This window comes from Osmia lignaria, chromosome 16 (assembly GCF_051020975.1).
Source record: "Osmia lignaria lignaria isolate PbOS001 chromosome 16, iyOsmLign1, whole genome shotgun sequence".
Classification (NCBI taxonomy): Eukaryota; Metazoa; Arthropoda; class Insecta; order Hymenoptera; family Megachilidae; genus Osmia; species Osmia lignaria.
In genome coordinates this window covers 6014070-6039962 of record NC_135047.1, presented here as the reverse complement: position 1 = coordinate 6039962, position 25893 = coordinate 6014070, and the positions used below count along the sequence as shown (strand labels likewise).

Here is a 25893-nt window from a genome sequence, read left to right as displayed (position 1 = left end):
CGACGTAAAAATCTGATCAACGTATCGTCTATTCTCACTGTACCGTGTTCATAAAATTCTTGCTTGTGAGATATTCATTTGAGACAATCATTTATGACACAAACGGATAGTATATCATACTTTATTACCTCGTTTATTATCTGTGTTATTAATCTAGGGATTGCGCATAGCTGAGGCAGCGATGATTTAAATTTAATTTCACACTTTCTTATTCTCATTTTCTAAATTTTAAACGGTGCTCCTTTAGGTATCATTTTTCCTAATTATAATGGAACATAATTGCTTCATTGAATAGCTTGAAATTAAAATTTTACAAAAATGCAAAACACGAACGTTACGAATGCAAAAGGAAAACTGTAACGAGGGAGAAGAGGATGATGACTCGAAACATCGGCTGCACGCCAGCAATTAAGTGAAAACGTTTGCTGCAACATCGATTAGACGTTAATGTTCGTAATAACAGTTGGCGAAGAGTATTATAATCACGATTGCTCATCCTAGGAGTTTTGCGTTTCTGCAAAGCGGATTAATATTTCGCTTCGCTTGGAAACGTTCGAGTTAATCGTCCGTGTGTAAGTCTAACGAGCTTTTCCAGGATACGTACAGTCGTTAATTTCAGCTGGTAAGCTCGGTTCAAGCTACACAAAATAAGAAGGAAAAGAAGAAGTCGCTAAAGTAATTTTTTCATCGAAATTTCAACGTTCTTTCACCCTGTGCCGAAGGGTTGTTTGACGAGACACACGGTCTACCTGCGGTATCGGTTTTCGAAGTTTCTCCAGGAACGAGCTCCTTTGATCTCCGTCAGGGACATTGTTGTCCCCCATTGGATGTTTTGAAATTTTCACAATACGCTATTACCCGAATATGCGGATCGAATTTCTCAGATGCTGATAGATGATGAACCATACTGCATGTAAAAAGCATCCTTGTATCGCGAAATTATTTTTCTAATTAGTCCAATATCGTCTAAATTTTTCTATCATCCCACTTTTGGTAGCTTTGGTAAAAGAATATTTCTATTCGCTTTATCAATGCAAACTAAACTTGAAAGTTCAATAGAGAACTAAAGAAGAAAAGAAATCCACTCAACGAGGAGAGTAGCTCCTGTGACAGCAGAGTTTTATTAATTTTTTAGTCCAAAGATCTCTTTGCCGAAACTTCACCGGAATGCAAATGTGAGATGCATTTCACGTGTGCCGCGGTACAGAACGTCGCAGGGGGAGTCGAATTAAAATTTTCATATCTTCGGAGCATCTGTGAGGTTCTAGGGGTTCGCTGAAGAAATCAAGAGAATTTATTAACCAAGGAACTTAAAGGATTCTTTTTGATTTCTGGAAGATGTTGCAGGGTTTCGGTAGATTCATCGTGGATTTAGTTATAAATTCGTGAAAGACGAACTGGAATTTCAATATGAAGTTTTTCGTATAGTTTGAACGAGTTTCGAAGCGACTAACAAGCGTTCAAAGTTCGAAATTCGTTTGAAATTTGGTCCGTTTGAAAATGCGTGTTCGTTTTCGTTTCGCTTGTCGATCGATGCGGCAGCTTTGGAAATATCAATTGGCGAGTGCGCGTTCCTCTTTTTTTGGCTGGTATTCAAGCTTTAAAAAGGACCGTGTACCGATATGCAATGCAGAAACGATGCCAGAGTTGGGAAAAATTGAAGGCAACTCTTTGCGAACGTGTTGGTCTCTCTTGTGCCGTCGATCTTTTATGTCAACTGTGATCGTTTAATCAATTTTTGCTTTCGAATGAAAACTATTGTCCTTTTGGAAACGTTCTCAACGTATTGAAATCATTGCTTATAGCTCCATAGTGTTGAATCTGATATGGTGTTAATGGAATCATTTTTGAAATTGCCAATTTTCAAATAGTAATTAATTTAGCTATGGCGATACAAACTTTTCTCCAAATTTCCAAGTGTAATTTCCAGTCCTCAAACTAAATTCTCAGGTGACCAACTTAGCTCCAAAATTCAATCCACCCCGAAAACTTTTTCTCAAAATACTCAAGCAACCCCTCGGTTGCTCGAACCAGGAATCGCGATTTCCTTTGAGCCCGAAGGATCGCGCTTTGCCCGGCTCCACGGGTATTAAGTTTCTCGATTGGCCGCGCCGTTAAAACGCGACATTTAACCGGCGATGCTCGCGAGGAACACGGTGGTGAAGAGGTGAGAGAAAAGAAGGAAGAAGCATCTATCGGGCCCGTTATAGCGAAGTTGCTCCCACGCGGATCTTCCATGGAAAAGCGTGTGTCGCGTGAACCAGTTGCGAGAGCGACTCTCTCGCGAGTCGTCGCGCGCTCTGTTTAAGGCAACGGCCATCCTCGAGGCGTTGGAGCGGAGCCAGCCAGAGAGTATCGCCTCGAGAGCGAAAGAAAAGCGAGGAGAGAAAGATGGTGAAAGGAACAGCAACGATGCGCTGGAGCTTTAGAACTCGTCGAGGATCAAGATGGGTGAAAGAGGATGGCGAAGACGCGATTGCGTGCGAACGAGAGAGTTGACGGAGGAAAGTCGAGGAGGAAATCGCTGGAGGACTAGTTTTTCCACGATACCGAGCAATTTGTTGGAAGAATCGTACGTGGAGTAACTTTGCTCAACCGGTCCTTGTTTCCATTCCTCTTTTCTATGGCCACGTTTTCACGTGACATTTAACACAGTGGAAATGGACATATGTAGTCGGACATTTCAAGCTTCTAGAATTGTTTCTTCTCTTCTCTTTTATTAATTGTTTCATTATTCGAAATTTGAGGAAATCTTTACTGATCATCACGATATTCAACATGATAATTGGAGAATTTAGAAAATTTGAAAAACATAGAAATTTTGATGGGTCATTGTTTGTTGGAGAAAATGGTTGTAAACGTAAGATGGATCGGTAGCATCGATCGGCGAGCAACGCGAGGTAGGTGTCAAGTAATTGACTTCACTGTCGGTGAACGCAATTTAACGCTTCGCTGGAGACACAGAGTCGATACGAGACGTCGTAGACTCGTAAGACAGTCGAGTGTAAGCAGTTCGCGTGGGAAATCGGTTTTCGAGATGCAACTTGCAACCGAACCACTGAAATTCGAACAACGTCGCTTCTAGTGATCCTATTTAGAGCTCGACTCGAAGAGCTCGCCGTGCTATTTCATGTACGACGATGTATTTTGCAGAGAATGATGGATTACTTTAACACATCGCCAACACCAATGTATTTCTTTCTCAACAAATAATTTCTATTCGAATCTGACTAAATCATAGTCACAGAATGTTAACACTTTGATGATTTTGTGCCAGTATTTTTCATTTTATTTCTGTTTGAGAAATAAATCTAATGACACTTTGCAAATTTCTATGGATGCAAAGGATTAATTACAATTTAAAAATTAGTAATTATTTGATGTACAATTCCAAAAATAAATTCGTGTAGGATGAAGAATGACAATATTAATGTTATAAATCAATATTTCGGTGGAGTTATATTTCAGTATTTCGTACGTACTTTTGAAACTCTGATAATATCGGACGGTACATCCATTTGTGCCCATCGATCGTTCTCTGAGAATCTCTAGAAGAGTCTCTCTTCTGTAACATCCGAGCGAGTTAACAATGGCAAGGCCCGGATAACAATAACGCGAGGATAATTCCCGAATTTAGATGGGGTAATTGACAAGGATTTAGGGGGGTCGACGTTATTGTCCGAGCAATCCCGCGTTCCTTCCATCACGCACGTGAGTACACGGGGCGGAAACTAAGACGGTTAATCAAACGATAAGCACGTCTGGAAGCGATCCAAGCGACATTCCTAGCTTTAACGTCATTGTACACGCTATTCGAGACAAACAGAAACTATCGTGTTTCGCTTTCCAATCATTTCAACAGTGTTACTACTTCTTCAGACTAAACTATTACCGACTTTGAAAGATAAAAATGTCTGATACAATTTCATGACATAAAAGTATTTCAAAATAGCACTTACAGCACATCGATTTAAAGTTTAAAGTTTCATAAAAATGCCTACATAAACGCTTCATCAATATTCTTCATAGAAAATGGTTGATTCTTTATTGAAACAGACAACAGTAAACTGTAAATGAATTGAGTCATTGTTTACTTCATAAAATAATTATTTAGTTTGTATTAAGAATATTGAAGAGTTGTTTGTGTGATTATTTTCAGCAAACCTTAACTTTTAAAATGATGTATCATAAGTACCATTTCTTGACACTTTTCTGTCATGAAATCATGTCAGACCAACGACAGATTTGACCTCGTCGTTTGATCCTCGGTTTTATATGAACTCCAAATCTTGGGACGTGCCGTTTGTATGACGTTATTTTAAGATTCTCGTTCGTTGTCCCCGTGATCCACCCGACGTGGAATTTCATTTCACGAAAAATCTGTTTCTTGTAGCGTGGTACGCAACAAAAGGAACAGGAAAAAAAATGAGGAGAACAGGTCGAGAGTATTCAAGGAGATTTCTATTTTCTCTTTTCCTCGAATAAAATTGACGACAGCAGTAGCAAAGAAATTCCGCGACAAATATCCTCTTTCTAGAACTTCAATTTGTTGGCGTTGGGTCGTTTAATCGCCACGTAAACGCTGATTCCGCTTTCTTTTTTCAAGACGTTTTCCGATCAGACCGTAATGGTCAGTGTAATTTTCTCTCTTTTCTGCGAGGGATTATCGTTCATCGTTTCTGATGACGATTGAAAAAGACGGAGATGAAAAAAAGAAAAGGAGACGCGTATACGCCTTTAGCGCCGCGACTCCATTCAGGCGAACGGGTAATGAGCGCAATAATATCGATAATACTGATAGTAATTACGGTAATAGTGGGGATATAAAATTATGGAAGATAACTATAATTAGGGGGGAGAGAGGCAGGATAAGCGGCAATGTGAGAAACATTTATTCCCTTTCGGGTATGTAGGCAAAGAGAAAACCAATTAAGGGGCTTGGAATAAAGTTTCAACAGGAGAAAAGGAAGGACGTATCGTGTCTGTAACAAGGTCTTCGCTAAATAGGTGATAATGATAACGTGTATTTATGCAAATTAACCTTGCTGGCTTGTAAAAGTATCGGTGCATCGGAAATTGGCGTATTGCAAGTATATTTAGTCGATTGGTTAAACGTATCTACTGAGAAATTAAAAAAGAAGGGAAATATTGATGAAGTTTAAATTGTACATAATAAGCATTCATTAGAAATTCGAAGAAGACATTTAATAACACTGCCTCTATATCCTATTATCTATTTTTAGATAATAAAGTTATAAAAATTTATAGGATAATTTTTTCCCGGATTAAATTCTAAATTTCCTAATTAACTGCTCATTACACTTGCAAATACTTCTTATCTTCCGATCTCCGCATACCTCGGCTCTTGCACATATTCCAAAACACCGCAGCTATTTGCGCCATCCTAAAGCGCTGATAAACTTTTCTCAGAATATAAAAACCCTAAACGTAATCAACTATTGCCACCCAAAGAAGCCGCGGAGGTTTCCTAATTAGAAACGCGGCAACGTGCGAATAATTTCCATCCGCGGCGTTAACGAAGATATCGGAAGCGGGATCGTGTCGCGTTCAGAAATACGAGCGAGCCTTCAGGAGAGCTGGCGCGAGTGCAACAGGAGGGCAAATCGTTTACATGCGGGCGGAAGAGGGCAGAGAGGGCAATGTATAGCGAAGAGCAAAAGTGAGCCAATTTCATCGTGAAAAATTTTCTCTTCGTCTTACTGCACATTTCCAAAAAATAAAACTGAAACGTTCAAATGAGGAAAATATTAAATTAACAGTAATTTAGACAAATTGCTATGCAATCAAGAAGAATCGCCAATGTGTCCCGATATTTATGAACAAAACTGTACCCGGTTTGACTCGAACTTTGAAACGGTGGATTGAAGATTCCGTGACGGTGGCCTGGGTCCCATGTTTCACGAGCGATTTCTGTCGATGCAGTTAGCGCCGGTCAGCTCGGCGTTTTCCCGACGCTAACGAGCGGCCGTCGAGGAGGAGCAACGGCAGCATCACGATGCAAAGAATCGCTCGCGAGAGAAAGGGCAATGCCGGAGAGCAGAGGGCAGCCGTGTTACGATGCGGACCAGAAGAAAAAGAGGAAAGGAGAGAGTCGAACGAACGGAGGAGGAAGAGATTGAAGAAGGAGAGAGACCGGCTCAGAAGCGAGCGAACGTCGGCAAGATAGGAGGCGGCAGCCAGCAATTACTAGCTGGAATGTCTGGGAACGCGTGGGACTCGATCCTAAAGGCCCGACCACGACAAAGTCCCGTGATGCCCCTCCGCGTGCCCCTCTTCAGCATCCGTGAGGCCCCGTCTAACTTTCTACCGGGTGATCTAAGAAAAGGGACACGATCGTTATCAGTCTTCGATCCTTGCTTGAATTTGTTAGGATGCGCTCTTTTTCGATGATGGTGTAAAGATCAAGCGGAACGTTACGATAAGAAGGATGTTCTGTCTTTGGATAACGATTGATAATTGACGATGCTGGGTGGTATCTTGGGCCGAGAACAGTGGTCGTTTGTAAATGAAAAGTTATTTCTGAGATACGTTCTGGAGCCACTGTAATAGTTATGGAGTAGTTCTAAAATAGAGAAGATAAGGAAGAAGTTTAGGAAGGAATTTGGGTTCTTCAGAGATACCGACATACACACGTATCTTCAGTTTTTTTTTTTTAATTCAAACACATAAATATTCATTAGGATCGAGAAAAATATATTTTTTATAAATTTTAATTTACAAAATGAAATACGAGATCAAATTAAAATCGGGGCTCTCTCCATGGTCCGTCGTTCAAGGGTTGAGCTAGTCAAGATACTCTGACTTCAGCGTATGATTTCTCTTATTTCCACAAATCTACAATGTTTTATCCAATAAATCAAAGTCAAATGACTCGTGACTCTTCGTTCTAAGCTCGGAATAAATTCTTCGATTGATTGGCATGAGAGAAATCGTTTGAAGAAAAACAAGTGGCGCTAACAGGATACAAGAAAACGTTCCAGACGACGTGGATCACCTTCGTAAAAATGCGGACGATTGCGTCAATCGTGGAATAAGTAGAAGTCGGTCGAAGTACGATTCGAGCGAGGAGGAAAATAACGTTGAACAGTCTCTCATAAAACAACACACGGTGTGTTCGCCGATTGCGTAGGAATACCGACGACCCTACATCGGCGGCAGCCTTCAAATTATATAACACACACTCTCGGCTGTTCTATCGACCACAGCGCGAGGAAAGTACTTTCCACGCGATCGGCGTTCCAGCTGAAGCTTCGGAATATCAGGCGCGAATTATTCACGCGATCTCGTACCTTTCAGTAGCCGATTTAATTCGATGAGAATCGTCGACGATTTACTGCCAACGATCGGCTCCACCTGATTGTTGTTGAACTCTGTTCATCCTGACAGCTATTAATTACTGTTCGTCTCAGAACTTGGAATACACGCGAGAAGTCAACTGTACTCTAATAGCTTTTGATCGAATTGTTTGCAAGATATTATTAACACGAAAACTTTAGTTTCTTGTATTGAACCCCGTTGACTTGATTAATTTCTTAAAATCAAAAGTAGAGAAATAATTCGGTGTTAAAATTCTAAAAGTAGAGTATATGTTATTTTTGGTTGATCTAGAAACCTACAAACTTCCGTCTAAATCAAATCCAAAGCATTCCTCGTTAGTCCGGTAATCCTCGAGACGACACAGAAGGGTAGTTCCGTTCTTATCCCGTGCAGGGACAATGAGCACCGAGTGGTAATTTCTCGTGAGATCGAATTTCGCTGTTTGTCAATGTCTCTGGCCGCGGATAGCCGAGATTCAAGCCTCTCAAGATGAGAAATTTGGAGAATCCCTTTGTCGCGGTGCCGTACGTTACCATAGAGTGGCTCGAGATTACCTAGCGGCTCTCGAGTGACCATGAGAAATTGCTTGCTAGGGATGTCGGATAATCACGAACACCCTGTACGTGAACCGGTAGGATTATGCGACGTTGTGCATATAGATACTGTAAACTCTCCTCTCTCTATCCGCCTGTCCTCCACTCCCGTCGCGTACGTCTCTTTCTCCTCAACGGCCACGTCGACCACCCTCGTATCGTCGTCTCACAAATCTTCTCTTGTCTCATCTGTTACACCCTGAAATAGTCGGACGTAATCAATGAGGAGAAGAGAGACGAAGAGAGTGGTTCTAGGTTCGTGTCTCACCTGGGCAGAGGGTATTTGTGTTGGTAGCTTGGGCAGGTCTTGAACCGAATCGTGTGCGGATGCGTCGTTCGTCGTCTGAGGGTAAAGCGGACGCCGGATATTAGGTGTACGAGAGTCTAGAAGGGCCCTTCGACCTATCGATTTTTTTTTTTTCATGCTGCGTACGCGAAGGATATTCGAGACCCTTCCCCGTATCCCACCGGGTTTCCTCCTTCTTTTACAATATTTTGCAGACTTAATTAGTCTTAATTCAGGTCGAGGAAATTTCTAATTTCGGGGATTCTCTCGGAAAGGGATGATGCTGTTTGTTCGTTTTCGTTTTATAAGGAAATTCTAGACCAGCTAATTTTCATAAAACACTCGACCTGATTATTCGCAATAAGCAGAGTGGTAATTTAATTCAGGAAATTCTACATCTTTTACCATGTATAATGAAATGATCTCGAGAAGGGGTTGAATTACCTTTTTGGGTCGGAGCGAAGTGCATATCAAACAAAAACTGCAGATGCATATTATCAATGAATTTCAATATCCATAGTATACGAGTTTTGAAGAAGAATTAATATAACAGAAAAGAAAATACGCGATTGTATCTATCTGACTATTCCATTAGCGTCCTGAATATTTCTCATGCTACGTACAATTCTTCAAAGCACTCCGTTCTATTCATACAAGGACACACTCTCTAGAATCACTTCATCCACTCGATTCAACCAACACCCAAAGAACCACATCCACGTTGTCCACTGTTTCACGGTTCAAAGCAATCCATTTCGTTTCCCAGTCAATCAGTTTCGCATCTAGCAATCAGTGCCCGTTTTACCGTGGGGTTGACCCTTCGTGTTCGAGAGGCAATTCTCAATAAATTAGAATAATTTTAAATACGATTAATCTTCAGACCTGTTAGACGAGCTGTTATTCAGATCAATTTTTTTTTCTAAATCTATTTATGGAAAAGCATATTTCCATAGAGTCGTTCTTAAAAATTTCTAGTTAGCTTGTTAACACCGGTCAATTCTCTCTTACAAGTGCAACGACATAGTTCCTGGAATAAAGCCTCGAAATAGCGTTTCCAAGCGTGCCTGTCTACATAAAATCTGTCGCTGGGCTATCGACTTTTCGGCAACCGCCCTAAGCCTTGTTTATTTCGACGGGCATCGTATCGCGAAAATAAATTCTACGCGCGATACGTCGAATCCGTTCAACGGATGTACGCGATTTTCACGCGGGTACAGGGCGAAATTAAAGCGTAACTTCGACGCCATTTACGAGGCAATCCATCAAGTCGCGAAGCGTGATAGGACAGGCTCAGTGAAGTACGATCGTTGGCCACCTGCAATTACCTGGTTACGTCTTTATTTTTTCACTGGTAAAACTGCTCCGCTCTTTATATCCGCTTTTACCCGTATGCAATGGCTCACCCCTTTCATTTTTGGAACATAAAATTGAAATAGAATTTTTTTTTTTAAATTATTTATAGCATACATCATGACCGATGGTCAGTACTGTAATTAAGGGTGGGAATCAGAAGAATTGGTGAATCCTCTTATTAAAAATTAAGAATTTTTATTTTAATAATTATCAGAATATTTTTAAAAAATTTTAATTTCCTTATGATTGTTTCACTGTCGATGACTTTCACAGTAATTAATCATCATAAGCCTTTTTATGAGATTCGGAAATCATCTACCAATTTAATTTACCAATCAATGTATCAAAAGAGGAGCGCAAGATTAATGATGATTATATTACTTGATCAAAGTGTAACAGTATCAGAATTGGCCAGGAAATTACAACGAAACATGAGTTTCTATTCAAGGCTGGAAACAGGTCGGGAGGGTGGATAGATGGTTCGGTAAGTGCATCAGGGAGGGGTATAGAGTTTAATCTTTCGCAACGCAACCGATCAGGGTGCAACTTTTCCCCGTCTGGAAGGAGTTACATCCGTTCGGATCGGCTGGAAAGGTGGAGTTTGGCCGCGATGTCGGCATGAATTATTCAGAGCAGCCAGCGAGCGGAATAAAACCGATTCTCGCGTTAAACGTTCGACGACGATACTCTCCATCTAGCCACGTTATACGCACGCGCCATTTGTAACCCGACTGTTTTATCCGCCTTTCCCGGCGCTCGAACGAACAAATAAAACGATGTCTTGTCGTTTGTTCAATTTCCGCAATTCTTCTAAACGATCGATGATATATCTCGGGGGGAATGATTGGTCGGCAGATTTATGGAATCATTAGACGCTTCTACAGGTTTAGATTTTATCGAAATAGGATTGAATTTTTTCAACTCTTTAAACATCCCCTTTTTTGTCATAGATTAAATTACACAGATCGGATGGCAGACCTTTCGAAATGACGCTGAAATTTTCAGCTGAAAAATAGCTGGTTGAATTTTTCAAGAGCAATCCACGTGTTCCGTTTCGAATTCGCGAGTGGAATCGATTCGATTTTATAGCGGATAATCGAGGATAGGGGATGCTGTAGAACGATCGTTTGATTTATTATCGTTCGTTACGTTTCATCGTGGTCGTCTGTTATTTCTGTCGGGTCTTAGGACGTTCCACGTCGCGGAGGACGAGTCAGTGGATCCTGCGGAGTTGAATCAGGGATCGAGTGTGTAAGACGGTGGCTTTATGGAGAGCAGTTTGAGACTCTTGAGACGTTCACGGGAACAAATGTTTCCCTTTTTGCTCTTAGCTTCGTGATCTGTTTGGTTTGAAATGTGGTCGCGGGAATGGGGCGTGACTTTGCGGTCGTAGATCTTTCGAGAGGTGTTTTACCCTCTGATAAGGAAGAATTTATTTTATGGGGAATGCAAAGAACAGTGGTTAAGGTGAATTAACGAGAAGTTAATTGCATGTTTTATCTAATAGCAAGATTATCAAATAAATCGGTTGTTTCTGAAAATTTTATATCAGAAAGGAAAATGATTTAATCCTCAAGTATTGTCAAAAGAATTATTTATTACTTTTTAATTTGAAAGAATATTTACAAATACAAATAAAAATAAAATGATAAATCAATGCTACTTAAATATTAAAATCAAGAATAATACTTCAATTTTTATTAATTTATATAACGAATAAAATTAAATTTCCTGAGAGTATACAAACTCAAATCACTTGATGAGCACATCAAAGAGATAGAAAAGTAGTTTCATTTCATTGGTATACTCTCTGAACCGATGGCGCACGTTGGCTACCAAACGAATCGAATTTTTAGCGAACAGTCAAAGGGCTGAACTTAATCTAACAAAATTCGGCTACCCCTTGGGTCGCCAGTACAAACAGCTGTTCCTCTTTCAGCAGTCCCTGAATAGGAATGCGCGTTACCTCCTTCCATTGTCCCATCGGAGGTTCTCGACCCCAAGTTCGAAGTCATTTTTTGTCGAAGCTTGTCTGATCAATCGTAGGTTGAAGCAGGCTCGGTCGCCTTGCTGTCGGGTCGAAGGCAGAATTTCCCTTCGCGAGCTTTAATTTCGTCGCGGCGAATCGACGGAAGGGTGGCGAAGGGCGTTCTGGCGTGGCTTGGTAGGGAAAAGGGAAGCGAAAGCAGACGGAGGAAGCGAGGCTCTCGCTCGCTCGACAGGGAATATCGCGCCGGGGGTTGGATGCTAATTAGCATTTTCCAATTAAGGCGCGCAAAGACGACGGGAGGATCCCTTCTCGCGCTCCTCCAGGAGACAGAGAATCGTTCCCTGCGAATTATCCTTCGCGTCGACATCGAGAAATCCTGTTACGTCCGTAATTCTCGACTTTCGCGAGTCTCGTGCTGTGCTGGTTACCTCGCCTCGAGGATTTCGAGGAAACGCGATACACGACGTTCCCTCTCGCGTGCTTCGTTCTGTCTCTGTCACTGGAACTCGTGTTTCGCCTTGAAATTTTGCGGGGAAACCTTCGGTATGCCGGGTGTCTGGTTGCCTTCAATCTCCACGGGGTCAGATGAATACGGGCCTTCCGTGAAAATTGTTGAGTGGATATTTTAATCTTTCACGAACCTACTGGCCTACAGACACGTCAGATGAAAGGAAATATTTATTTTTACAAATTACCTTGAAACATAGAGAAGACACGCTGCGACATGTGGTTTTAAACAGCAGAACGTAAAATGCTCGATTTTACCCTCGGTTTTCAATGGAGACCCCTCGAGCTAAGTCTTGCTGGTGGTACACGCGAATCAGTCCCCCTTTAACGTGAGCTCGAGGATGCTCTTTTATTTTCTCCCTCGAAAATCTCTAGCCACTTCCGGCCGATTCAGTATCCTCGAGTCGCGCGTTTCCGCGTGTCCAATTACCATTTGCCAATTAAAAGTTAGAGCCGTGTATCGGACGGATCCTCGAAAAGGACTGAACGCGCTGGACGGAACTCGATTATGGGAAAAGTGTGCTGTAGACCGTTTAGAGAGACTTTGAGGAGAAAAAGGGGAAGCGCGGAATGAGAGAGAAAGAGAGTCGATTCGAGGGGGTAGGAAAAAGGGGAACGTGAACGCGCAAGAACCGATAGTCCCTGAGGAAGGTGGATGTCGTGGGGAATATCTTTGAAGCAACGGAAGTAGACAGGGCCAATTACAATTTTCCAATTAAAACGTCCGTCGAGAAGATGCTTTCGGGGTGAACAAGGAACATCGAACAGGGGAAAATTTTGGTGGGTTGATTGTGATTGAACATAAGTTTAATCGTAGTATCGTTAGAATGAAATGTTTCATTTTGTAGGATCGATGACGAAATGCATTTTTTTTATTTATTCAATATCTGGGTTGAATTTTGAAAAATTAAAATTTAGTTGAGTTAAATTATATCTAAAAGTTTGAATTATATAGAAAATTCTATTTTCGCCTAATTTCAACACAGATGAATAAATGATACAAGTGCACGAAAAAATTGATCATCATCTTACCAATGACAAATTAAGAAATTATAAAGAAGTCCAAACGAAAAAGTCTATTTTGTCACGTTCCACGTACGTCTCCTCAATAAATAGATCGTAGGAAGGTTGGCCAAGGCTCGAAGGAGATTCCGCTCCATTTCACCGGCGATCACTCCACGTCGATAAATTCTCCCCTCAAATATTTTCTCCGTGCTTGGTGTTCGAATCAATTTGATCGGGATAAGTGGTGCGCGATGCCGTCGAAGAAGGTACCCCGTTGAATTGCCATCCAATGAACGTTATTAATTGTCAATCGTCAAGATAGAATCTCCGTGGAAGTAGGAACGTTTATGTCACCTTTCGAAAGAAACGGTTCGCGTGCAGCTCGAGCGTGATGTCACTCGGTCGGATGTTCATCGTTCGGAACGATAATACAGGCGGGTCGGTTAATTGCAATTTCCCAATTAAAATGCCAAACAGTCCCATAACGCGTCGCAAATGGACGGCTTCAATCGGATTTCCATTATCGTCGCAGCGCCGCGATAATTTGCGGCTAAACTCGCGTCTCGTTCCGGCTGACCACTGCGCGAGGTTATTGTTGCTGCCGTTGCTTGTTGCTCGGAGCAGCCGAAAGGTTCGCGTGGAACCACCCCCTATTTCGCGATCCTCGTCGCACCGATTCACCCTTTGTCTCCCTCTCGGCGAGACCGTCATCGGCTCGTTAAGTTCAACGTCAGCGGCGATTAGTTAACGCGCTCGTGACCAGTCGACAGCCTTCGCTCGGGGTCACGCGTGTAATTTCGCCAGAGCAACCCCCTGTCGACCGATTTTCTCGTTACCCGTTCACCACCGTCGCCCTCTCGTTTTTCGACCGTGCGAAACCACCTCGTTGTCTATCTTAATCCGATGATGAATTTAGCAAATGATGTAACAGAAGTGAATTCTGTAGAGGGAAATTGACGATAAATTAGGAGAACGTTCGAATAGTCACCGTGGGCGAAGAAATAGTTTTCGAAACAAGGGAGTAGATAATGCAAAATGCACATCCTCTTCCCGCGATAATCTCATGAAAGTTGCATCGAAATGAACCGCGATGTACAGATAGCCGGGTGTATCCCGAAAGCTGAAGCGTATCTATCGGTCGATCGTTCTGCAATATCGATAGTAAGGGCAAACGAAGAAAAAGGCGAGTCAGCTTGAAAGGCAGCACGACGTAGCATCGTGGAGAAGGCGTTGCATTATTACGTCGGTCTCGGTTCGGGATGAATTTTTAACAGGCTCTTGCCCGAGCAGGCAAGGAAACGAGCTAGCTTTGCCAGACACAGAGAATTCCCAGCTCGAGGAACAGGAGTATGTATAATAATTAAAAGACTGCGCAGCCCCGGGCGCGGTTCAGCTTTTGAATCGCATCGAAGTATGGACGTAGAATAATCAAATTAGTGGACATTTTACCAGAAACGCTTTTCAGCGAATGGAAATCTCGTTTGAAAGACACGCTGCATCGGGATTTATTGTTACCCCAATTGTTTCAGTGACTGCTGCCTTTTGTTCGTTCACCCCTTTTCACCGATCTTTTCACTACGATATTCGACGAGCCTCTTCGGCAAAAGTATTCGCACGCTTTTTGTAATCGCGTTCGATCACTGATTGACTCGAAATTTATTCAAACATTGAATGGTAGAGGGAAAATTGATATATAGCAAAGGCACTTTATAATAACAGCTATTTGTATCTTTTTTCATTTTTATTCATTATTTTACTTTGCATATTTTACACATTCTATTTTGGTGAAGGTAGAATTTTGTTACAGAATTATTTATTAAAAATCCCAGTGAACATTATTCAAATTAATACAGTTTCACCACCTTTGTGTTAAATTTTTTATCACTCTGCTATACAATTTTGTCTATTTTGAAGCAAAGTAGTTACAAACTTAATATTACCGTGGTTAACATTAAACCAGATTCAGAATAACAGTTATAGTAAATTTCATAATAGCAGAGAATACAGAATGCAATATGAGGTAACTAAATGGTACAAAGCGTTGAATTTAGACGGAAGCAGGGGGGAAAAAAATTAGGAAGAGCAAACACGACCACGAGAATTTAATAAAGATACCGTAAAGAACATATTAAACGCGTAACAAAGGTGCACATGGACTTGGAGGGATTCATATTGCAGCAACCGTACGCGTGGAATATGTTCTCTGAATACTCGAGGAACAAAAAGCCAAAAGAAAAAAAAATTGTAGCTCTCATATCCGAGAAACAATGGCAAGGAAGCCGGAGTTTCTTTCAAAGTTGCTCATTTTCAAAATGCATCGGACATAGTTGCCCTCTCGCGTGGCCCTTAAAATCCCCAGGCAATCTTTTTATGTTCTCTGTAATAATTACTCTTTTTTCTATTTCTGTACGATGGAATTCTACAAATTATTTGTGGAATTCTGGGGATTCTTCATAAATCCTCGAGCGTATCAGGCGACAAAATAATAGTGCAAGGTGTTCCAATGATTCCGGTAAAAAATAGAAATTTGAAAGGTGTAACTGAAGGCATTTCCAAAGATCGAGCCATAAATGCAGAGTAGCACGGAGATTAACGCGTTAAATGGATCGCGATCACGATCGAGCGAAGTCCGTCTGACCCGTAGGCACTTTATGGCGTTAGAAAAAGGGAAATCGAGGTAGACAAGTGGCTCGAAGCTGCAATTACGTTAGCTCTATCTTTCTCTCGTTAATTTTTCTTGCCGTTGGCCTATCACGAAAGATGATCCCATCGTGGAAGAGGGCAGATATCCATCGAAATGTTACGAAAACGTACGAGTCGAGCTGGACTCTCTCGACACTCTTTCTTTCGTTTCAGTAAAACTGCAGGTAATCGTTGATGAATCATCGTGAGATATGAAAGCAGGTTCTAACACGACGTAGAATCATTACGATAGAAATATAGACAGGTGGTAGACGGTGTGTTCTACAAATAAACCATTCGTGAATGCATGAATCGCGTTTGGTGCTGGGATTTCAGAAGATTAGTTTGCGCCTGGATAATGCGGTTCAATTGAAAGATCAGAGGCAATTGTCACTGTGGGGTGTAAAACAGTTATGTCTCTTTGCTGATTGTATATAATGGCTCGTATGCGCTGCTAGAATCTTCGTTAACAACACTGAAGAATGCTGTTTATTGTATTTGGGAGGTTTGTCATTTTCATTAGGAAATGCGTGATTTAGCAGATTTCAATTGCATAAAGAATTTGCATTTATTATTATTATTAAAACTATTGCAAAATATCATTTATATCATATAAAATTAAAGCATGAAATTTACTAAAAATTTCTTGAAAGTGCCTCCACGATATTCAAAGTGTTAAAATGTTCATATCTCTTGGTGCAACTATGCATCCCTTGGGATGCATTTCGCTGCATCTACTTTAAACTTCTCCAAATTTTTCCCTTCTCAAAAATTTTCAATATAAAATGTGAAGCGTAAAATCTAACAAAAATTAATTATTTTAACCATCGATACTGAAGCCCCTTTTTACAACCCTTAAAACTATCCAGGCTCTAAACCACCAAAATTAAATTCAATACGATCTGTTTCGTGGCAAACTCTCGGTAGAAAATAAACGAGGGAAAGATAGTGTAGAATATGAAAAACAAAGGGTACGGAGTTCTGTGGCCACAATCTTCGTGGAAGCACGTTGATCGTGGTTAGCCTATCACGTTGGTCGAGCAGAGGCGAGGATCAGGACATCGAAGGTAGTAATCAAAATATTGCGCAAACGATATCACGGTGGCTGGACGTGTAACGCGATTGTCGTTACCCCTCTTCCTTCCCCAGTGTCTCGTGGCAATTGGAAACTCGAGAAAATCGACGTTCACTGAGCACTGAGATAACCTGTATATTGGTAGGACAGGATTGGAATAACTGTTTCGCCGAGGCGTGCTCGGTTACACGTTTCCAACTCGATGTCTTCCGGTCGCTGGCTAGCCTAGGTAATTGGGAACTGTTGTTCGAGAGTAGTGTGGCAAGTTATGCGTTACAACGTGAAAGATGCTTGCGAACGTAGTTCCCGTCTGAAACCATGTGTTTCCTCTGTTGTTAGTACTCGACGTAACGTTCGTGTAATTAGTTGCTGGATGATGATGCGTCATTCCCATAAATTAAGCGACGTTGTTTCTCTACAGCCTCTATATGGCCAGGTTTGTGAAAGGGACAGTCGAACGGGGGGTGTGGAGAATCGTTAAAGTTTTATAGGCAGAAATTGATAGGAGAAGTTATTGATTGGGCGAAATCGTGAATACTTGAAAGAGACTCATCGTTTAATTATTAAATGTCATTCGGTTAAATTGATGTATTTGCATTTGCTTCCACGTTCCTCCCTCGTGTTTCCAGATATTGGATCTCGTATAACTTTAGTAATTTTTTCTGGGGATGACAAACTTACATTTTGAGGAAATATTTGCATTTTAATTCATTTTATAACCTTTTTATCTTAAGTAAATATTTATTTACCTCGCATGCACTTTTCTTGATAATTGTACTATCTTGGAAATATATTTTCAAGCTGTAAGGACTAACGAGTTAAAAAGAAATATTTTAATCAATTAAATCGTCGATAGGGTGAGTTGGTTGAGAGACCACGCGAGGGGTCGTGCCATTAATCGCATCCAACCTGGTGGCTATCGTTTAAATTCTGGCATTTAAATGGACTTCCGTTTAGCCGGGCCGGAAATGCAAGAAGTCCGGCATCCATGGCGTCGGTTCGATTAAATCTCTCCCCCTGATGTCGAGGAGCTTGACCGAGGGAAAAAAAAGAGTCGAGTTCGTGGAAAGAAAACTTAACCGCGCATTAATGCACACGCGAACGTTAGAACGCGGCAAGCATCTTTGCCAAGCCATTACGATCTTGCAACGCGTAATTTTGGCACGGGGGTTTCGCGTAATTTCCCCTAGCATTTACGAGGGCTCGAGTCACGAGACCCCCAAAGGGCTCGTTGTTCTTCACTGTTCCGTTCACCTGGGGATACCTTTCCGAACGTGCATCTCCAACCCTCGGCCTAAACGATGACTCTTGTACTCGCACGTTTACGAGCGCGAACAGGCGATGGTCAATAGGGGTAGCTTTGAAGGTCCCTTTTTTTAATTTTGATATATTTCCATGGGGTAAAGGCAGGTATTATTTCTTTATTATTTGTAGGGTGTTCAGATGGAGATATTTAATCATTTTCAGAGGTTGGGTAATTTAGATTGATGGTGACATTGGTATTGCATAAGTGCAATAAAAGTGCAAGTGCATCAGATGCACCTTATCATTAATTTTCACAAACATTAAAAATTGAGATTATAGAATATTAAATAAGGAGTATGAAGAATTCTTAAGCTTTGGAAAAGTGTATATAGGTATCTGATATTGCATAGATGCAATAAAAGTGCAAGTGCATCCGATGCACTTTATCATTAATTTTCACAAACATTAAAAATTGAGAATATAGAATGTTAAATAATAAATGCAAAGAATTCTTAAGCGGTAAAAAAGTGTATAAACCTCTGAAATATAAAAAATATTTCCAATAAAATTCCGGATCATCAGAAACACCTTAAAAACAGCTTAAAACTTTCAGTCACCATTTACACATTTCCTTTTCATCCAACATTAAAGATTTCCAAGTTCCGCGAAAGCGAGTGAACATCTCCACCATTTGCCTGGCAAGCGAAGCGGAAGCGACATTACTGTCGGACGTTTCGTATCCACTTTTGCCGAGTCACTCGCGCGAGTACTCTCGCTGGTCGTTCGTAAACTCGCTCGCTGGGCTTAGCAATATTTTCAACGCGATTTTCTCGAACTAATGCGCGCTGTGTACAAGACGTGACTTTAGAAAGCGAGCTCGGAGTTATTTCTCTCGGTGGACCCCGAACAGCCGGGGAAATAAACAGTGGCGAGCAGCGGGGGCGAGTGGAAAGATTTATCGTCAATTTCGAGGCATTCTCTCGTTTCCCGGGGTTTTACGGTCACGCCACGAGGTCGTGGAAGGTCGTTTGTATTACTTAATCGAACGGACACGCACGTAACGCGTCCGTGGCCGACTAAAAGAGGAACTCTCTTCCACTGTTTTCTTGTTTGACTCTCCATTGTTCCGGCTGTTGCTCGATCGTGCGAGACGCTCGAGCAATTCGACTCGTTCCACTGGACAGTTGATTCTTGATCAATGAGAGTCCAGCAATGACTTTTCAATGTTAGGATTCTGCAATTATCAGAGAAGGTATTCAGAAATAAACGTGACACTTCGGTACGTCAAAAAATTATCAGTTGATGTCAGAACAGGATAATAAAAATTTATCATACAATTAATTTTCTAATTATACAATTTTATTATGATACTATGTTCGTAGAAATTGATACAAAATTAAATAGAATCAAAGATAAATAGAGGAACATGAAAATCTCTGGCTTTTTTTCTTATCAAAGTTATCATTATCCCGCGCAATAAATCTTGATACCATAATCCAATCTCGAAGAACATAAAATCATCCAGGAACCGCGTATACCACTCTTACGAGCTTCTCTTTTCCCGTTTTGCTTAAACGCGGCTACGATAATCCATAATCCCACGAAACGAGTTCGTCCAGTACGTTTCTGTTCGCCTCCCTTCCTGTTCCGACACCGTTTCTTTCGAGCTTTCCTCTTTGGTTTGCGCCGGACCCGCGGCCGACCCGGCTCCCCTAGTCACCGGTTAATCCGTGGATTAACGCGCGACACTACGGGAATTTATAGCGCGGAAAGACATGGAAGATGGTAATCGCGCGCACTGAAACGCGGTAAAGTGTGCGAAATTCTCGCTGGCCGGGGAGCATCGCGTATATTTCTGCCCCCATGTCCGCCATCTGCGTTGCTTATTGCATCAGGAGTCTAGGATTCTGCCGTAGGATCCTTAGAATCAGGAGGAATCCGCTCGAGACGTTTGATCTTCGAGTAGTAATTATTTTATTTAATGCAAAATTCTGCCATCGCATTTAATCTTAGAAAGACTAAAAACTCGTTGAGCCTTTCACTTAAGAAGTATGGAAAATTTGCAAAAAATTATTTATTTTTAATTAGTTTTCAGTGAGAAGTGACACCTGTGTTAATATTTGATATCTGTCACTAACGAGTTTGTTTATTTTCTGTTTCAGGTAAGCGATTTTTCCTTCACAATTGAACCTACTGATGTCGAGTGTACATTGTGGACAGCATGCACGAGATTCTGTAAGAAAATCTTTAAACATTTCAATACTTTTATTTTAAATTAGCTTTACATGGTTAATAACATTTTCACATATTTTATTTCTAATATTGAATGACGGTATGTCTCATATTTTATTTTTGCATGTTGAACAATTACGTCATTAGGTCATTATACATTAATCAAAGACAGAGTTCTGTTGAAGAATTCTGGATTTACTTTTAATTTTCGGAGTTAATTTCTCATCCGATTCTTTTGAGCACCAGATGCTGGTATCTTTGATAATGCCTTGGTTACTTTAGGAGGGTTGAAATAATCCTGGACAATTGTGTCACTGTATCTTCTTACTTTGATCAAAGACAGGCTCGTGTGGAAGTATTGTAGACTTACTTAAACCACTAGGGACAATGTGATATATTTATGATTCGTGTTTCATTTCATTCTTCCTTATATCTCATCATTTATCGTGTCCTCTCACGCTGTGGGATCTTTTGTTACTTTGTTTGATCAGAGAATTGAGAAGTTTAATTTGTAAAAGACTTGTATAGCTAATGACGAGTTCCTCTGTAAATTCTTGGCACAATCTATTTCTTCTTTTCATTTTTTCTCCAAATCTTTTTCTGTACGATTCCCAGAGTGTATTCAATTCTATTTTCACAAATTTCATACATTTTAAAATTTCCAACATTACAACTGGGTTAAAATAGACCCATTCCCCTAAGCTCTCAAACTCCAAACACCAACTTCAGTGCTCCATTTCTCCGAACTTCACACATTTATAAAACTTTCAAGAAAGCCATTCATCGATGACCCAAATACCCTGCACATTTGGCAAACGAAAGTTAAAACAAAAAGAAAATTGTTGAAATTCGAATTGAAAAAACTTGCGAGAGCTAGCCAGCTGAGTGCAAACGGAGGTAAAAAAAGGGGGCGAGTTTCATCGTGGAACAGCGTTTGCTCGCGTCTGAAAGGCGAGCCTGGAGCGGTGTTGAGTCGACTCGGGAAACGGGAACGAGGCTCGAGTATAATTTCGGGTAAATGGGAGGATAAGTGACGAGTCCCGGGTAGTCGAGTGGACGTAGCATCTCTGTCGGCCGAGGTCGACGTCCTGGCAGACCATTCGAAACTGCCGTTGAAGCGGCGAGCAGCCTCGTTAATCCTTGCAGTCTCGCTAGCCGTGCTAAGTCGTTGCGTTAGCAACTTTTCTGAAAAAGAAGAAAAAATGTAGGAACATTCTCGGAAGTTGGCGAGCAAACGACGCCGCGTCCCGACGCAATTAGCGCTTCGCAATCGGTAAACGAGTGTACTTCGCTCGATTATCTTCGCGCGATACGCTCCATCGACTATGAATGAAGCACGAATCCGCTTGTCCTCTCGTGGGAAAGCCTTCTGGTTACCCGCGTACAGTAGCCGTGGATATTTGTAGTAATCTGCTAGTAGTTTCTTGTTCGATAAATTCTCTCAAGGAAATGGTTTCCTCGTTGCTCGGATAAATTCATGCTGAATAATGATAATTAAGGACGCGTTGAACGAGTTACGACCGCAAATTGAGCGACTACGGATTTTATGGCGATTCGTAATTGTAATTCGGGCGTAGCGTGATGAAGTGATATCTCTGATGATTGCGTTTGGTGTCTGTTAATCTTCTTCGACGAGCTCGGTAAGTTCTTTTTTTTTTTACCGAGGGAATGCAATTAAAAAATACTTAGCCTTCTTTCAGTCTTCACGCTGGATCTAAGTAAAAAAGGTTACGTGATATCAAGGTTGAATTTAATAGCCGGGGATCTTGAATCATTGAATTTCTTGCTCTGTACGCTGTTATTACGTTGGTTAACTTCTTTCGTTTTTTTGGGGGTAATTCAAGAGTGCGTAACAGAGACATACGCGGGTAAATGAAATTGGAATTTACTTGACACGTTAAGTGACAGAGTAGAAGTAGTCGTTATTACTATGGTACATGATGATATGGATCGTTAAGGATAATTTTGCAATCTAACGCTTCAAATTGGTATTTGAAATTATATATATAATTGGTAGTTTCCTTGTTATTAAATGAAATCAAAATTCTAAGATAATTCCCAGTAGAAATATCAATATTTATTACGACACGTAGCAGCACAAGTAGTTAAAAATAATATTTTGGCGATATTAATATTAAAAGTAATTTAAAAACAAAATAATATAACTTTTATTTATTAAATATCATAAACTTTAGTATATAACTTAAAAATATGAATAATAAATAAATATCAGTTTAAATACCACCGTGTAAACACACACACGTGATAGGAAAAAAGCTATATACACAATGACCTTTTCACTGTATTGTCAGTCTTCTGGGGGACTCCGAAGGTGACGGATGAGACCCCAAGACATCATTTTTTCCGGTGAAATCTGATTTGATCGTGAGTGTACATTTTATAAACATGATAAAGCAGTTTTTGGTTTCACAAAAAGAGACGATCACTAAACGCGTGTACTCCAGCATTGATTTCAAAAAGCGACGAGTTATTTATTTCTCGTACTTGTTTTTGTTTGTTCCGATCGATCGGAAGCCGTGCTGTTCATATTGAAATCCATAGTTCATGAATTTTTATTCCCAGTCTCCTCTGAAAGTCACCGGGCTTTATCCAGTTCTCATTTGGTTTCCATGGTCAAAGTTTCACGCCGCTGGACCCTATCAGTGGTCTAACTTTTTCAAACATCATTTGCCTTTGTAAAGCCATCGTCGAAAATTGCTTTCGTCGAAGCTCGCGTATTACACGCTTCACTATATATATATATATATATATATATATATATATTTTTTTTTTTTACGTTCGTTCCTGTCCACGGCTAGCATTGTGCGCCCTTAAAACGCGTGTTTTCGAACGCTAGAACGCTATCGCGGCTCACAAATGACATCTGTCCTGAAACGCGGACGAGAACGAGCCGAAAAATTGCGTTGAAAGCTCGGCCGGGTCTGGATAAAATTCGGGAAATCGATAGTTTTTCCGGGTCGAGCATCCGGAAACTTAATCACGTTTTATGGAAAACGACGCCAGTCTACCCCGGGTGGGCGAGGCCAGGAAAATTTTGTTATTTCCGGAGATTGTCGGTATTCATGGAACTCGATTGTTTCTAAAAGCGATCCCCGTGAAATTTAATAAAGAAATAGCGAGACAAATTTCAGGGAATTTTTTAATTTCATTCTAGCTGTGTGGAATAATTATTTAAAAATCTCTATCTCAAGTCTGTCTGTAATATGCTCATAATTACAGAAGCAATAGGAAACAGAATTTCGAGAAGTTGTTGAACGCGATTCGAACAAGGAGACGGACCGGTCTAATTAATGGTAAGCCGACGTCGGGGCTTGATTGGAAAATTATGAATGCCGCGAACGTAATTGTGCAATTGTCGATTGCGACTTTTCCCCAAGTAAGAGCATGATCGATCTACTTGAAAGGCAATTGAGTGTTCCTGCGATTGCCCTCAAGCCCCATGAATGCAGCCCTCCGCTTTCGTCCGGAATCAAATGCAATACGATCGTTTCGTACTCCTGTAAAAACGTGCGTGTGGCTAGTTGAACATAGAAAATTGCTTCGCATTGGGAAAACTATGATACCATTAAACTTTGAGCTTTTGTCTGAGCATTCATTAAAAAGTACATAATTAACCCTTCATCATAATTCCAATTTCTATATTCATCAAAAAATGTTGGCATTATAGAAATGCTGATGTTTCATTATCAGTGTTAAGATTCTTTTTTTTAATTTGTAAATAAGGATTATAAGATTGACATTGTGGATACTAATGCTGTTATATAAATTCTAGCATAACACTTAACTCAAACCTAACCATAGGGTGGCTATAGAAAGCACTTTGCGACCCCCTTGGGAGTCACAACCTACTGGTTAGGAATTCACAGCACAGAGAGTTAAATAATGTGTTTTTGATTACGATATAAAGTGTTCGAGTAAATTTAATGGATATTGATTCGTAATAATCACCCAGCAGTAAATAGACATTAACCTTTCCAATACATAAATTTTCATGTGCTATAGTAACTCTGACCCATAAAATTATATTGAAATATGAAATAATTTGGAAACAGTATAATTCATTATTATAAATATCTTATAAATTATAATAATTTATATCTAACAAAATTTCTATTGGTTTTCATTGATGAAAGGGTTAAATAATATGAGGTGTTTAATAAAAAAATAAATACATGTAACACCGTTTGCTCTGCAAAATTTATAGCTCTACTTTTATTAGTTTTTATGTGATTTGAGTTTGAACGCGTCGTATGGTTTTCTATCAAGCCTCGTAAATCAACGCGACATCCGCGGAATGTTTCTCGCGCCATGAACTGTTAAAAAGGAATTAGTATAATTCATTGAACAGTGAAATTTTCTATTGGATAAAAGATTGACTTTTATAATGAATCACAGAGGCGGAGTATCAAATGCGTAAACGCGTTTAAAAGCGAAATAGCCGATTCGTTATTGATGAAATGATGTTTCTAGAGGGGAGTGAAAATGCGATATCGAGTCGTGATTTTTAGTAGCTGTACATCGAAACGCTTTTGCCATGATCGTTTGCATAAATTTTGATTCCAATGATCGGCCATCATACTGTTATTCTATCAAATTGTTATACAATCCATCACTGTTCGTACAGTGATATATACATTTGCGTTATGATTCATTTTTAAGTGGAATAGAAAACGCTTCACAATTATTCGGAATAAATTTTTTATTTATTTTATTCTATGAAAATCGTTGCCCCTATACGTTTCTCGTTTGCGAGTTTGAATAACGTCGATCGTCGACCTGAACGATCCTCGCGATTGACGCTGGAAAGGCAGCCCTTCACATAAGAATCACTCAGCTGAAGAATAATTCAGCTTGGGCTGATAATCGTACCTACGATTTTTCAATGAAAGGGTTCTCTTTTTTGAAATCGTTCTTCGGGAAGAGAGCCGAGATCGCGATACTAGCTTAGGCTTTTGTGGCGTACGATTGACTCGTTATTCAAGCTTCTATTTTAATACTTCCATGGCATAGTTTATTTTTAATATCAATTTTTAAAAGTGATAGAATTTCAAGCGAACAGTAATTTTCATTCTAATAATTTTATATAAATGAATTATCAAATAATATTCTCAGTTCAAAAAAAGAGACCCTAAAAATATATATCAAATACAAGGTTTGTTTCCACCATTGAATCTCTCTTTTAAATCCCAAAAATAACATTGCAGGGGTGAAATTAAAGAAATCGTTTTCGACTACGTTTCAATCCAAAACTAATCAAGCGGATTTCCTTTTAGCGGGTCACAAAGCGTCGTGTAACCGGTTTCTATCGATAGCCCATTCGCGGGACTTGGAAACCATTATCTCGACCGATGATAAACGAGGGATGGACGGGTTGGCGGTGGGAGGGTAACGATGGACGAAGGGGTTACAGAGATGAACGAAAGGAAAAATTCGATGATCCGTTGAACGGTAAGCGGATCGATTTTAGCGAAAGTACGGAAGCATGGTCGGTGTGACCACGGTTAGTTCGTCATCCTGTAATTAGCGTTGTCGAAGTTGTCGAAGGTGCTCGAAAGCGAAGCGGCCA

At 40.4% G+C, this 25893-nt stretch overlaps 1 protein-coding gene across 7 annotated transcripts in view; it reads left to right on the top strand.

Annotated features, from left to right (window-relative positions):
- PlexA (plexin A) overlaps positions 1-25893 on the top strand; it is a 241956-nt gene that overhangs the window by 99191 nt on the left and 116872 nt on the right. Inside the window, exon 2 of one of the 7 annotated variants that reach the window (XM_034316401.2) lies at positions 20237-20309. The exons of the other annotated variants lie outside the window; for them this stretch is intronic. Within the exon in view, the coding sequence (XP_034172292.1) occupies positions 20271-20309 (39 nt within the window). The 5' untranslated portion in view covers positions 20237-20270. The remainder of the gene's footprint in view (positions 1-20236; positions 20310-25893) is intronic. 7 annotated transcript variants of the gene reach the window in all.